This window comes from Pistacia vera, unplaced genomic scaffold (genome assembly GCF_008641045.1).
Source record: "Pistacia vera cultivar Batoury unplaced genomic scaffold, PisVer_v2 Contig51, whole genome shotgun sequence".
In the NCBI taxonomy this organism is placed as follows: domain Eukaryota; kingdom Viridiplantae; phylum Streptophyta; class Magnoliopsida; order Sapindales; family Anacardiaceae; genus Pistacia; species Pistacia vera.
This window is the reverse complement of record NW_022196346.1, coordinates 688,878-702,788: the sequence shown is the minus strand read 5'-3', so window position 1 is coordinate 702,788 and position 13,911 is coordinate 688,878. Positions and strand designations below refer to the sequence as shown.

Sequence of the window (13,911 nt, the reverse complement as noted above, 5' to 3'; positions counted from 1 at the left end):
GAGGGAGATAACGTTTAGATTTCATCATAAATGGGAGTCACAACTGCACTTTTTATTTGCCTTTTCTTCATGGCTTTCCATTCATGATCGTTGGCCGTCCATCATCTTCGTCTTTTGGCTTCTGAATGACAGAATTGAATTCATTTCTTGTGTGGACAACTAGCATAATAGCACAATTTTAAACTGTACGTAAAATACCCAAATTATGAGGCTGCAAAATACCTATCTGGCACTATTTGAAGATAAATTTCGCCATCACTTCGACTCTGGAAAATGAGTGCCCATTGCATATCAAACACACAAGGACCACGGCCTTGTAAACTTCCACTTCTTATAACAGTACCACAGTTTTAAGGCTTTATACCGTCCATAAAATTCCATTATCCAAATCCAATCACTCTGTTCTACATTTCTAGAACTATCATCTTTAGACTTTACTGTCTCATCAGACTGCTTGTTCTAGCCAATCCCCTTTTACATTTTGCTCATCACAGGGAGATTTGTCAAATCAAAATTCTGTTAATATAGCAATATGGTCAGGTGGGAAAAGTTTATTCAGGAGTTTAGGAATCTATAATTGGGTCTAATCGAGGTGAATTTCCATACTATATCAGGTTAAAGGCAACCCACTTTCAATTCAGTCTCATCAGTCCAACAACAAAAATAAAAACCCCACTCGTGTCATGTAGTGATGTTTTGAAGCATTAGGCCAGAAAACGTCTATAGCGGCCGGGTGGTAATCAAATGTGGCAGCAATTGCAGCCACAAAAGGCCACAACAATCACGTGGATACGTGTCTGTATGTGGGTCTTGGGCTACTCGAGATTTTGTGGTCTCTATTATCTGCCTTCGTTGTAACGTCTCACCAACCTATTCATGCTAAAATGTAGAATATATGATTGCCTTTCTTTAATCTCTTTCTCTTTTAGCCAGGATTAGTTTTTTTTTTTTTTTTTAAAAACACCTATGTTAAAAGACTAATCACAATGATTTCAGAAGAGAATAAAAAGAGAAACATTTATTTGTCTTATTGAGTTCCTCATTAGTACTTCATTCATTTGACAATCTAAAGAAATATTGAAGTACAATTTCAAGCATTGTTTATGTATGATTGCTCTTTGCCATCTATATAACCTTGCTGCACAAACCAAGCAATGCAATCGTCAAACATCTCTTCAATAGATTTGAACTTGAATCCCAAAGTGGTCAGTTTTGAAGTGTTGAACTCGTAGTATGGTCTGTTTAGTTCTTCAAACCTGAAAAAAGTTATCCGTGGCGTAAGTGGCAGGACAAAATAAAGAACAAGAAATTAAGATTATCCCATTTAGATTAAGGACCTTTGAGGCAAAGGAAGCCATGGATAACGTGATGACAAAAAGGATGCCAAGTCATTGTTATCCACCACGGTTGAGCTACAAAGGTATCGCCCACGACAACTTTTGTGCTCATAAACAAGGATGTGGCAAAGGGCAACATCATCTATGTGAACATATCCCATCCTGCCATGCCACTGAAATTTCTCTGTTGCTCCTGTTTGTTTTAAATGAATTAATAAGCATGCCATCAACTTATACTGATTGCGAAGAAAATCATATAGAAGATAATCAAAAACAAATTAACCTTAACCTTTTAGTAAGCCAAGGACATCAGATGCGGTAGAACTTAAATCAGGAGGCAAACTAGGTCCAATAACGAATGAAGGTAGAACTGTGACTAAATCAATCCCTTTCTCTTCACAGAATGCCCATGCAGCCCTTTCAGCCAGAGTTTTTGATAGAGCATACCATATCTTAACAATGACACTGAATATTGTTAGTCATTAACATGATTATATTGGAAAATTTTGTAAGGGATTGATGTCTTATTACCTGGAGTTTCTCGCATAGGTCGACAGAGCTCCAAGATGACTCATCAAGAGGGATTTGGGGGTCAAAATCATCTCTTGCTCTCACTGTTGAAGAAGATGAGGTGAGAACCACACGCCTTAGAGATGGATTTTTCGCACATGAACGTAGCACATTCAGTGTCCCCTTCACAGCTGGTTCTATGATTTCTACCTGCAGTTTAAAAGAAAACCATGCATGCGTTATCATCATCAATTGGTATTACTACTACTCTACATTATTTAGAATTCCCAATAAAAATTGATTGCTACAGAAACACAACATGCCTTGGGGTCAAATGAAGGTTTGATTACAGGGGAAGCGGTGTGAAAGACACCATGGCATCCCTTAATTGCTTCATCAAAGCTGCCTTCTTCCATTAAATTGGCCCTCACCAATTGCAGTCTCTCCTTTGCTCCTTCCAGCCTCCACAAATGTACTAATTTCTTCTCATTTTCTTAATAAAAAATCAAATAGGGTAATCTTGATAGTTCGTAGACATTGTTATCAAAAAGAAGAGTAATTAAGGGTTAAAGACAAACCTGGATCTCTAACTGTTCCAGTGACTTGATAGCCCGCCAAGAGAAGGCGCTTAACGAGCCAAGAAGCAAAAAAGCCAGAAGCCCCCGTTACGCAAACTTTCCCTTTTGTTTGATCCATTGGCTTCTTGTCATGCAGCCATGACAACCCAGTATATATATATATATATATGAGTTTCTCCCTTTTGACAGTTGAGCATTTGGCGAGAAGGTAACCATTCAACACTTGTGAATCATTATTATATTTTGAGGCGCAAAATACATCACTACCTTATTAATGTTTACAAATTACAATTAGGTAAGCAGATCGAAGTTGTTATTACATGTTATATGAAAGAAGTTTAACCAGTAAAGATTTGTTGTATTAAGAGTGAACAATGAATCTACAGAATACTTTATCAATATGTACACAAAGTGCTTGCTTCCTATATACATTACTAATCACGTAAAGCGTTTTTATATTGAAAATTTAAGGATCTAAAAATACTCATTTAAAATGAAACATCTTGTAACGCACACATGGAAGTATGTAACTTAATTTATGTTCTTATATCTTTAGTTGAGTTTTTGTTAAAGTTATTTTGAGAAAATGCGAAGAAAATGCCTTAAACTTGTATTAAGGGTAAAATGGTCTTTTCACTCAAAATTAGTTGAAAAAGTGGGGAGTGAAAAGAGATAGAATTTTATGGAGAATACAATAAAATGAGGGCATTATGGTAATTGAATAAAGGACATAGATGAAATTTTAAAGAAAGTGCAAGGGTAAAATGGGAAACTATATTTAATTTTATGTTATATCAAGGATTGAAGAGTGAAACCCTAGCCACTCTTTAACCCATTTTCACGCCACCGTCTCCTCCAAATCCTCTCAATTTCTTCACTTCTTTTTCAAAAGAAATTCATAGATTTTGGGTATTTTTTGAGTGGATTTTCAATCCCAAGCATCGTTAGGTAAAATCCTTGCACTAAGAAGTGATTTTTTATTTTTAAAGTGTTGAATTTTGATGGTTTGTGCTCATAGGATTTAAGAGGAAGAGAGTTTGATCAAAGAAGATTCTTTAAGGGTTTTATTGCTCATATCAAATGTAAGTAAATCATACCCTAAGTATGATTTAAGTTATGTTGTGTAGAGAATTTTCTTTATGCATATATATGTGTTATATGTAGAATTGTTGATGGATTTGGTGTTGAATAATTATTAAAACCTATCCATGAGAAGTTGTGTTGGTGTATTTAATTCTTAATGAATGTTTGGTTGAAATTTGGAAGAATTGAAGTGGAAATTTTTGGAGTGTGTTTTTTGTGCAGATTTGGCGTTAATTATGGAGGATGTTATTCCAATTTTTTTGTGGCTTAGAATAGAGATAGAAGTGTAGCCAAATTAACGTTGATTTGTGCACATGAATTGTTTGATGAAATGCCAAAGAGAAGTGCATGTATGAGTATGATTATGTGTTATTTTGGGATGAGTTTGTAGATGGTAGAGAATGACATGTTTGCATTCCATAATGCATAATTGCATTTAAATGTGTGAATATAGAAAGAATTATAAGCATGAAACCATCTACATGCATACATATTCATAAGAGCATGAAAATTTTTTTAAATATGTTAAAGAGAAAATAGAAAGAAATGAGAATATTAAAGATATTCAAATCTGAATTTTTATTTAAAAAAGTGTAAAAAAATAAAAAGAAGAGAAGGTTGTTGTGATGGGGAGTCCGTGAGTGACACAGCCTCACATGCACGCCGCCTTTAGTAAGCGGCCTCAGAATTCAGAAAGAGAAATTGTACAGTCCGTTAGAAGTGCATGTGGATGAGGACTATACCCAGAATTAGAGAATTTACTCACACGGTCAAAGCTCTAAATCCATGCCTCAACCGAGTCCGATCGGCAAGAAAAGAAAGAATAGAAAAAAAGAAAGAAAGAAATAATAGAAAAGAAAGAAAGAATAGAAAGAAAAGAAAAGAAAAGAAAGAATAGAAAGAAAAACTAGAAAAGAAAGGAAATGAAGAAATAAAGAAAAATGAACAGGAAACAGAATAAGAAAAAAATAGAAAAGAAAATGCATAATCTATGCATTTATGCATTTGCATTATGAATTTGCACAATACCATGCTCATTATCATGAGTAGTAAAAATTAGAAAATTGAGAGAAAAACAGAGAGCAAAACAGAGAAAGAATGAGAAAGAATAGAGAAAGAACGGAGAGAAGAACAGAGAAAGAATAGAGAATACTCGGGAAATGAGTTGTAAGGAAAGAAAATTCAGAACTTAAGTAACGAAGAGAGAAGGGTAGCATAGCGGGTTTATTTACTGAGCAATTATTGCTCACTTCATTGTTTTCAATATTTTTGCAGGTAATAGGTGAATTGCGGTTGCTTGGAATGTCACGTAGTGGAAAATTTAAGGATCTAAAAATATTCATTTAAAATGAAACATCTTCAATGGGGTCACCAACTTGATGGAGCAGTGCCCATAATCACAAGAGTCTTGAGACTGTTTTAACATTAATCATGTTTGCTCTTTCACATATTTGCCTTGGTATAGATGGAGACTATTATGGAGAAGATTGTTGACTTCAATGATCAAATTAGTCGGACTTATTTTAAAGTCACGAAGTTTTTTTCTTTTTGTCGTTTTGATAAGATTTCAAAAACGCTTATAGAATTTAAAATAAACTATTTTACTACTTATAAGAGAGGCTTAAAATTTATGTTTTTCCGAGAAACTCTTTTTTGAGTATCATTATTTTATTTTAAATATTTGACTTGATTTATTTTTGTATATTGAAACCTTTTTTGTAAATTAACATTGGAAAATCCTTTTACATTCTTTTAATCATACAATAACAACTTTTTTACAAAAATTATATTTTGTTAAGTTCTTCTTCAAGAAGCTTTACTCGGGTAAACCATACCAAACAAACCCTATTTTAAGAGCAAAATACAACTTAAGTGGGAGATATTTCATCATCTCTTTTCTATTCTAACATCCCCTATTTATCACCATCTTATTTTTGAAAGTCAAAGATGGTCAACCCTCCTGGACAACATCTAATGGCTTATTGCCTGTTTATGTTGCGCTTCTTAGTACAAAATCTCTTTGAAAGTTTACTCAGAGATAAGCTACGATCGTATTTTTTTTGTTTTGACTTTCGTGGACTGTTATTACACACTCCCCACTCCCACCCAAAAGTAAATAAAAACGATTTTCGTTTATATTTTATTTTAAGACACTGTTTTCAAACACAAAACAGAAAAGTCTTTCTTATCCCATTCCCAGCCAATTATAACCTTAAAATTAAATTTAAAGGGTTATAGTTAAAGGAGGATGTGGTAGGGAGGCCTTAATTGGAGTTGGAAGGCAGAGAGATAGAATGGGTTATTTAATGGGCATACCCATGTGCAATGGAGCATAAATTCAGAAAGAGTTGTCCCATATTATAATCATAATAAGAATAATATACAGAAAGAGTTGCTATGGAGGCTAGCTAGGCTTGAGCTGCGTTTAGGATGACAGACTTCACCTCAATAAGCTTATATATTATATGCAATTCAAATGAAACAATGAATTTGAAGAGTTTAAGCTGCAAAAAAAAAAAATTATATTGAGCAGACTAGTGAAATGCCTTAGCACAAATAAATAGTTTATAAAAAGAGCCATTACTTATTTTGCTGGCTGATAATAAAAAGTAATATTCATAGGTAAGTTAACAGTTAATTCCAGCTCTTTCTCCCTTCTGTCGATTCCATTAGTCCAAAACTATTTTGATTAATCCTCGCTTACTCATCAAAGATTTGATACATGGTTTCACTACATTGTTCTCGTTGCATGGTAATAACTTCTCTCAAATACGAGGGAACTGGAGAATAATGCTAAAAGAAGTTCTCATTTTAAGAATGCTAGCTCACAGAACTCAAACTTAGAAATTTTCATTACTCTTTAATCTCAATTCATGCATATTTTTATAACTTTTTTTTTTTAAATAATTTTGAAGGTTTAGTGTTATAATGGTAACCATAATCATGATAAAGAAAAATGGAAAATTTGAAGTATTTTATCAGAAATCTCGTGCAGATTATTGAAAATAGTGGTAAATTTCAAGACTGATTTAAGCTTAGATAAGGCATAAGATCCAAATCTCCAATTTTATATTGTTAAACTTCAAACCTTGCGTGTATTAGAGAGAGATTAATTTCTAAGTCATATTACGCGAGACATCATGTTAATAATCACACAAAGTTATATCCAACGAATACCCCGTTACACTTACACCCAAGCTTTGGCTCCCGTCCTAGATAGCAGATGCGTCGAGATTCAACCATTTTTGACGAAGTCCGATTGACATGGGGAATAAAGTAATTGACTCGTTACCTCTGCGGTATTGTGATTTTGTTGATGAATTGATTGTAGATTATTAGCTAAAATTATGGTAAAATGTTGTTTGACGAGTTGTAGCCATTTATTCTGACAAGATTATATATATATATATTTTTTTTTAGCAAGATTTGTTACCTCTTAATACTTCGTTTTTTTGTTCTATAATATCTCCTTTCTAATCAAGTACTAATAAAATATACATAATGAAATTATATATAAGATAGTAAAAGAGTTGGACCCAAATTTTTCTTTTATTAAACATATACATTCTTTTTACAAAGTTTGGATTATGTACAAGAGTTATCAAAAACATGAAGGACAGTGTAACCATTTCTCCTCGCGTGCCGACTCCCATCCGACCGCATTCTCACCTAGATCCTGCAACTACAAAAAAAAAAAAAAAACAACGGGTTGAGCACAAAACAATGCTCAGTAACTAAATCCTCTACTCGACTGTCCTCGTAATTCTTTCTCTTAATTCTTTCATTACACTTTTTCTCATCTCATTTATTTTCTCTTTCACACAACTCTCTTACTTAACTTCTGCTATTGTCACAGCCTCATCTTACCGAGGCACGGTCGGGTGGAGTTCACACAGTACCAACCCACTCTTCGTAACTTTCGGGTGGATATCACAAAACACCAACCCGCTTTTCGTAACTATCGGGTGGAGATCACAAAGCACCAACCCATTTTTCATCACAATCGGGTGGAGATCACAAAACACCACCCTGTTTTTCATCTTAGAGTAGTTCATACACATAGTTCTCTACTCTTTCTCAAGCCAATTCTCAATGCACAATTAATCTTCTCCACTAATGCACTCATGAAATGCCAACATGCAATGTTGCAAGAATTAAAGTTACTACTCATGATTCTCTTAGGCATTTCATCAAACAACTAGTGTGCATATATAAACTCTACTTTATCTATGGTTTCATCCCTCTCTTGAACCATCCAAAATGGGAGGAAACTCCCTCACATCTAGTCATAAAAGAACACTTCCAAAGAAAATACTCAATCTCCTCCAACTTCATTTCAACCTACATCCTCTCGTCACTACATATTCATCACATATTAACACTTCTCATCAATGAAGTGTAATCAACAACCATAAAATAAATACTCATCTCAACCCAATTTCTCAATAGCATAACATACACATGCATATATAAATCTCTACTTAGTCCATACTCACAAGATTTCTCAAATTTCAACTTGGATTTGATTTACTTACCTTGTAAAGCACTTTCCTTTCCTTTAAAATGCTTGTCCCTTCTCTACAACTTTACACAATAAAACCATAACACCATAAGATTTTCATACACAAATATATGAAAAACTTCACATTTAAAGCAATAATCCTTACCTTAGGATGCCTTAGATTAATTCTCTACCAAGATCCAACTAAAAACCCTCAAAAATCCTTGAAAACTTGAAGGAAAAGTTGAGAGGAAATGGAAAATGAAAGAGGCAGTGGAAGAAGAATGAATGAAGGGTTTACTAAGCTTAACCCTTTTTTAGCTCAAATTATCTTCATTCATTCCCATATTGCCCTTGCTCTTTCTTGGAAATTCCATCCTTGTCCTTTAATTCATTACAAACACACACCCCTTCTAACATATTCTCCATAAAATTTCCTTACAATTTACTCCCCACTTTTCCTGCTAATTGGGGGTAGAATGGTCATTTTACCCATATGGGGAATTCTCTAGAAACCTCAATACACTTTTCTGTCGTCCCATCGCCGCGGCAAAGAAAGTTCTGTCACCCCGGCGAAAAATTACAGAACCTACACCGTAATTACCAAGCCAACGTCGCCACGGCGAAGAACGAAATTTCACACTTCGCCAAAACCCAACTAAAATCAGGGCAAACACTCAACCAAACCAATTAAGGGTCAATCAACTGAAAATAATGACATACAAGCTCAAAGAAGAACAAAGCAAGAAACATTCAAACATACAACATAATTTACTACGTACCTCAAGTGGAGCGTTACATGTTCTTAATCATGTATTAACACATGGATAATTGTATAAAAAATGAAATTAATAATTACATTAAAGATTAATGAAAATTAAAAATCTATTCATAATCACATGTACATATTTTTATATGAAATTTGCATGCGCACACATTTTACATTCACTAAACTTAAGTTTCTAAACACAATCAAATTCAAAAAGTTTAATTGTCACTAAATTCGAATGCTACAAAAGTAAAAATAGTGTGTTAAGATAACCTCCAAAAACGGCACCGTGTCATAGCACAGCTGCTGGGGATTCAGCCCCAATAAACTCTGAAAATTTGCAGGAAGAAACAAGTGCCATATATTATTAGTTCCCAGATTCAAATGCCTGGTTATGTGTTTTTATTCCTTTCTCCATCAAGAACTCTCTACGAACAAACCTAAGACTTGAGTTCTGAAAATCTTTGCCTAACAACACAAGCAACCTTCCACTCACCAATACTAGCCAGCCCCTCTACCACCTTTTGCCTAACTTTTATATATGGGATAAATCCTCTCCCTGTCATCCCCATCACCACCTTCGCTGCTAAAACATATTCATGGCACTCTAAGCACCCCTCAACAACTAACTCATAGCTCTCAAATCCAACAAGAAATTTCTCCCTCTCCAATAACTCAATCACATCAACTGCTTTCGACATTTCTCTGTTTGCCCGCAATGCGGCTGCCACTTTCACCACCGTTGCATGCCTCGGTACCAATCCAACTTTTGCCACCATTTCCTTCAACATCTCTACTGCATCATCGGTCCTCCTGAATGAGCTCATTGCACCAATCACAATGCTGTAACTCTCTGAATCCGGAAAACATCCTGCTCTACCCATCCCCTTCAAAACTTTAACCGCTTCCATCAGCTGATCAACAGCACAGAGAGACGATAAAAGGTAATTACAAGTGCCACAATCCGGGTGATACCCAATGGACCGCATCTCTAACAGAATGTCAGCGACAGAGTGAGATTGGCGTCTTTGCTCAAGCCATACAGAAGAAAGAAGAAGGCGCGTTTGGGGGACAGGAACACAGCCAGAACGAAGAGTACGTTGGAGGATGGCAAGAGCAAGAGGGAGGGGATTGGAACTTTGGAGGGCATAAGATAGGAGGCAATCATAGGCAAGTTGAGGGCGAGAGCGGGGTCTGAGAGGGATGAAAGAACGCAAAATATCATCAATGACTTTAATTCTGTGATTGTTAGGGATGGTGGAGAGGAATGAGAAGGGATTGGGGTTTTGACAAGGTTGTTTGTAGGAAATGAGAAGGTCAGGAATTTGTTGGTAGTCTTTGGCTTCAACTGCAGCTTTGATTTCTTCAAGCGTTTGTGATGATAGTGAAGAAAACTGGAGGAGAGAAGGACCTAGATTAACAAGGGATCTGCAAACTTTTTTTGCTCCAGTCATCATCGTTTCGTTGTAAATAAATAAAAAAAATTGAAGGATAGCAAGGGTGCTTCAATGTTAACCTGCAGATAATCATCATGTAGAAAAGTTTTAAATCAATAAAAAGCAAAAAAGAAGTTTCCACTCTTATTCTTCTTTATGTAACTAATTAAATGCTTACAAACGCAAGGTCCAAAGCTTACAGTGGCATATCAGCGAACACCTTATGCACAATACATTAATCGACAAAATAATACACCTGGTCACATAGAGATTTGGGGCAACATGAATATTCATTGATGGAAGAGTCTGATCTGAAAGGGTCAAGATGGGCAGTGGTGGGACATTAATTTGGAAACTGCCATTTGATAAAACGGTATAGGTAAAGTTCCAAAATTGATTTATTTAATATTTTATGCTACAAAAGCTTAATAGATAAAACATAAACGGTACTTGCAAGTAAATAAGTTAAATATTGTAAGATGCCAGAGATTTTAGTCGCAACCCCGAAACGTATAAGTAGAAGTTCTCTGACAAAACCAAGATCTAACTTATACAAGTCACCATAAAATTACAATCAAAACGAGGCCGTTTAATTGAATCCGTGGATAATACTAGAATTAAATTCAACATGATACTCATCAAGTTCAGGTGCTGAACATGATGAGGAAAAGGTTAAATGGGTACAAACATGAAGTACAAGAAACTAAATCTTTACTCTAATGGACCGAACCTGAGCTCACCACAGGTGAAATCATGATGAACCACATCTCTGGCTGCGTGGCTGACTCTTACAAATTCTCATTACATAATAGTTTTAAGGATAATTTAACGAATTATTATCAACTTGGATGAGATACTAGTATGGGCTAGCTATAACTGGGATGTATGAAGTATGAACTGCTGCCAAGAATAATATGCATACCATTGGAAGTGAGCAAATGTTTTTGGACATTGAGACTGATTCTCTTTTATGTGACACGATTGAGACAAAGCTAAAGCTATCCATACAAGTTTCTATATTGTATTAACAGATTTATCTGTGGGATGTTCATTCATCAATAACAAATTAACTTGCACTGTTGGTATGAACAGAGGCAATCAACCTCCAATTTTAGTCTAGATCTCCCTTCTTGTGGCATGTAAGAATAATTATATTATACATCCATCAAAAGAAACCTGGAATGAAAAAATCCAGTCCGTCATTATAAGAACCTGAAAGGAATCAGGGAGTAAAGTTATAAAAAAATTATATATAGAGAGAGAGAGAAAATTAATTATAGAATTACAAAAAAAAAATAAATAAATAAAATAAAAAATAAAGGAAAACCATGATGGTGGTATTCCTATATACCAGTCAAGCAAAATCTTTGCAAACAAAGGAAGTCAGTCAAACAGCATTTTAAACTATTTACCAGAAAACAAATTAGTAACTGGCAATGAACTCCTCATCGATGATGCCTTCTTCTAGATCTAAAACGGCGATGAATTATCCGAAAAATCATCACAAAACTAATGAGAACCACACCGACCTGCAGAAGTAAGAATATCTTCAACCCTGGAAGCAACCAGCAGAAACTTAGTCTCATAAAGTTTTACAGCTGCACCAAAACTATCAGAGACACAGAATACCTTCAAGCTTCTGGATTAAATCCTCCAAATTCACTCGATTTTTTGTTTCTTTTGCATCAATAGAGTCCAGATCATTGACTGTAGAGATGTAATTACTATGTTTGTACTCAACATTCCCTCCCATGACACAAGTGTTGGGACACCTGATGCTGCCATCGTACTCATCACTTCCGTCACAGCAATCTAAGAAAATGTTCATTAACAACAGGCAGGAATTTCAAGGGGGAGGCACAAGAGTATTCTTATTTTTCTTAATCCAAAGAAACAAGCAAATTCAAATTTTAGACAAAATAGGACAAATCTGGATAACAAAAATCAAGTTCAGTTCCACAGAACTTCGTGGTGGCATCAATGTAACAAGTCTACACCTATGTGAATTCAGCTAACTTTAACAGAGAGACATTTGATGACTTTAAGACTTATAATTTATAAAAAGCCATAAGCACAGGGAATATGACATTGTTCAAAATCCATTTTAGTAAGACATTGTTCAATCATCAATTTAGTTCACACATATAAAATGGCCTTCATTGAACTGTAAAAAGAAGTTATATGATCCTAGAGAAGGATAACATAACAAGCAATCTCAGTCTCCAGACTAGTTCAAAATCCAAAACAAAACATTAACAGGCAAGTCACAAAAAAGACATTGACAAACATGACGCTCAAAACAGTAGGGTTGTCAATGATATTATCTCCAGTTATTTGCATATTAATACAAGAGGCGTCCCAAAACTTAATGCTACATGCCTGAACTATGTTTTTACATTTCCAGAAGTCCTAACTGGCTATGCTATCACAATTGAGGAAAAAGAAGTGATCTTAAGAATTATATTTACCACAATAATGATCATTTACACGAGAAGAGAAAATGAACTGAGGTGTACTTCCCACATTCCTACAATAAAATTTGCCATCTGGACAAGCTGAAGTTCCTGAAAATACAAGAAAGAAGGCTTAATTAAGCTAATAACAGAGACATTAACAACATGAAAATGCAAACTGAATGAAGAATAACTGGCAATTAACTAATACAATTAGTTCATGCAACAGGACGACATTAAAAAACAAAAGTATAACTCATTCATTAAGAAGTTTAATCAACTTAAACAATTAAATTTTGAGGAAAAAGCCCAGACTATAATCGAAAAACTTTAACGCTGGAGGATACTTAAGATACCATTAGAACAGAAAGAGAAAATGAAGCATCCAATGATACAAATCTCTGCATAGGTGAAGATATATGGAAAGGGTAGCTTCATTTCCAAAGAAAATTAAGAGTCTACTTAATTAATGACTTGATACTACCTAATCCAAAGGGTAATATCTATAATATTTTCCCCTAATTTTGTTTTCTGGACTGCATATAAATCACTTCATCACTTGAATATCAACCTACATAGTCTCAGTGGCAGCATCCGATGATTTATATATAATACCATACTGCTAAAAACTCAAAAATATTAACATTAAAATTCATTCAATCATATTTTACATAGTAATATCCCATTATATCCTAAGCTGAAAAATAAAAAAATAAAAAAAGCAATATGATACCCGGCTCGTCAGTTCCGTCAATACAGTCGCAAAAATTGTCGTTAAGACGGTCTCTGGTGAAGGACTTGGACCCATCTTTGCACTTTATAATCTCTGACGAAAAGTACTTCTGATCTGCAAAGGCACATTCATTAATTGAAGATTTTCAGGAGCATAATAAGCTTTTGGGAGAAGAAGAGAAAGCGTTACCAAGTGGGTGAACACCAAGGATGAAGGGTGATTTACAGTGAACAAAAACGAGTTGGAAACAGATAGAAATCAGAATAAGAGGAATCGAGTTTTTGATCATCGTGTTTCCTGGGCTTTAATCATGTATTAACACATGGATAATTGTATAAAAAATGAAATTAATAATTACATTAAAGATTAATGAAAATTAAAAACCTATTCATAATCACATGTACATATTTTTATATGAAATTTGCATGCGCACACATTTTACATTCACTAAACTTAAGTTTCTAAACACAATCAAATTCAAAAAGTTTAATTGTCACTAAATTCGAATGCT

The 13,911-nt window shown here is 34.5% G+C and overlaps 3 protein-coding genes across 6 annotated transcripts; all 3 read right to left on the bottom strand.

The window, feature by feature from the left end:
• Window positions 1-1,040: 1,040 nt before the first annotated feature.
• On the bottom strand, window positions 1,041-2,543 carry LOC116106244 (tetraketide alpha-pyrone reductase 1). Its single transcript, XM_031392599.1, has 6 exons — window positions 2,426-2,543; window positions 2,171-2,340; window positions 1,869-2,057; window positions 1,627-1,789; window positions 1,338-1,530; window positions 1,041-1,256 (listed from the first exon to the last, which is right to left on the bottom strand). Exons 1-6 carry the CDS (start codon window positions 2,541-2,543, stop codon window positions 1,091-1,093), a joined length of 999 nt encoding a protein of 332 aa, XP_031248459.1. The 3' UTR covers window positions 1,041-1,090.
• A 6,533-nt stretch (window positions 2,544-9,076) lies between these two features.
• On the bottom strand, window positions 9,077-11,944 carry LOC116106078 (pentatricopeptide repeat-containing protein At1g06270). 4 transcript variants are annotated; one of them, XM_031392429.1, is made up of 4 exons: window positions 11,844-11,944; window positions 11,744-11,769; window positions 10,945-11,426; window positions 9,077-10,294 (listed from the first exon to the last, which is right to left on the bottom strand). In XM_031392429.1, the coding sequence occupies exon 4, from the start codon at window positions 10,233-10,235 to the stop codon at window positions 9,219-9,221; it is 1,017 nt and encodes a 338-aa protein (XP_031248289.1). In that variant the 5' UTR covers window positions 10,236-10,294; window positions 10,945-11,426; window positions 11,744-11,769; window positions 11,844-11,944; the 3' UTR covers window positions 9,077-9,218. The 4 variants fall into 4 exon arrangements, with proteins under 4 accessions (XP_031248289.1, XP_031248290.1, XP_031248292.1 ...); XM_031392430.1 differs by having other exon boundaries at window positions 11,318-11,426; XM_031392432.1 differs by lacking the exons at window positions 10,945-11,426; window positions 11,844-11,944 and having other exon boundaries at window positions 11,744-11,767.
• LOC116106129 (glucosidase 2 subunit beta-like) lies at window positions 11,660-13,689 on the bottom strand. Its single transcript, XM_031392480.1, has 5 exons — window positions 13,626-13,689; window positions 13,401-13,514; window positions 12,683-12,778; window positions 11,844-12,026; window positions 11,660-11,769 (listed from the first exon to the last, which is right to left on the bottom strand). Exons 1-5 carry the CDS (start codon window positions 13,687-13,689, stop codon window positions 11,660-11,662), a joined length of 567 nt encoding a protein of 188 aa, XP_031248340.1.
• Window positions 13,690-13,911: the final 222 nt, after the last annotated feature.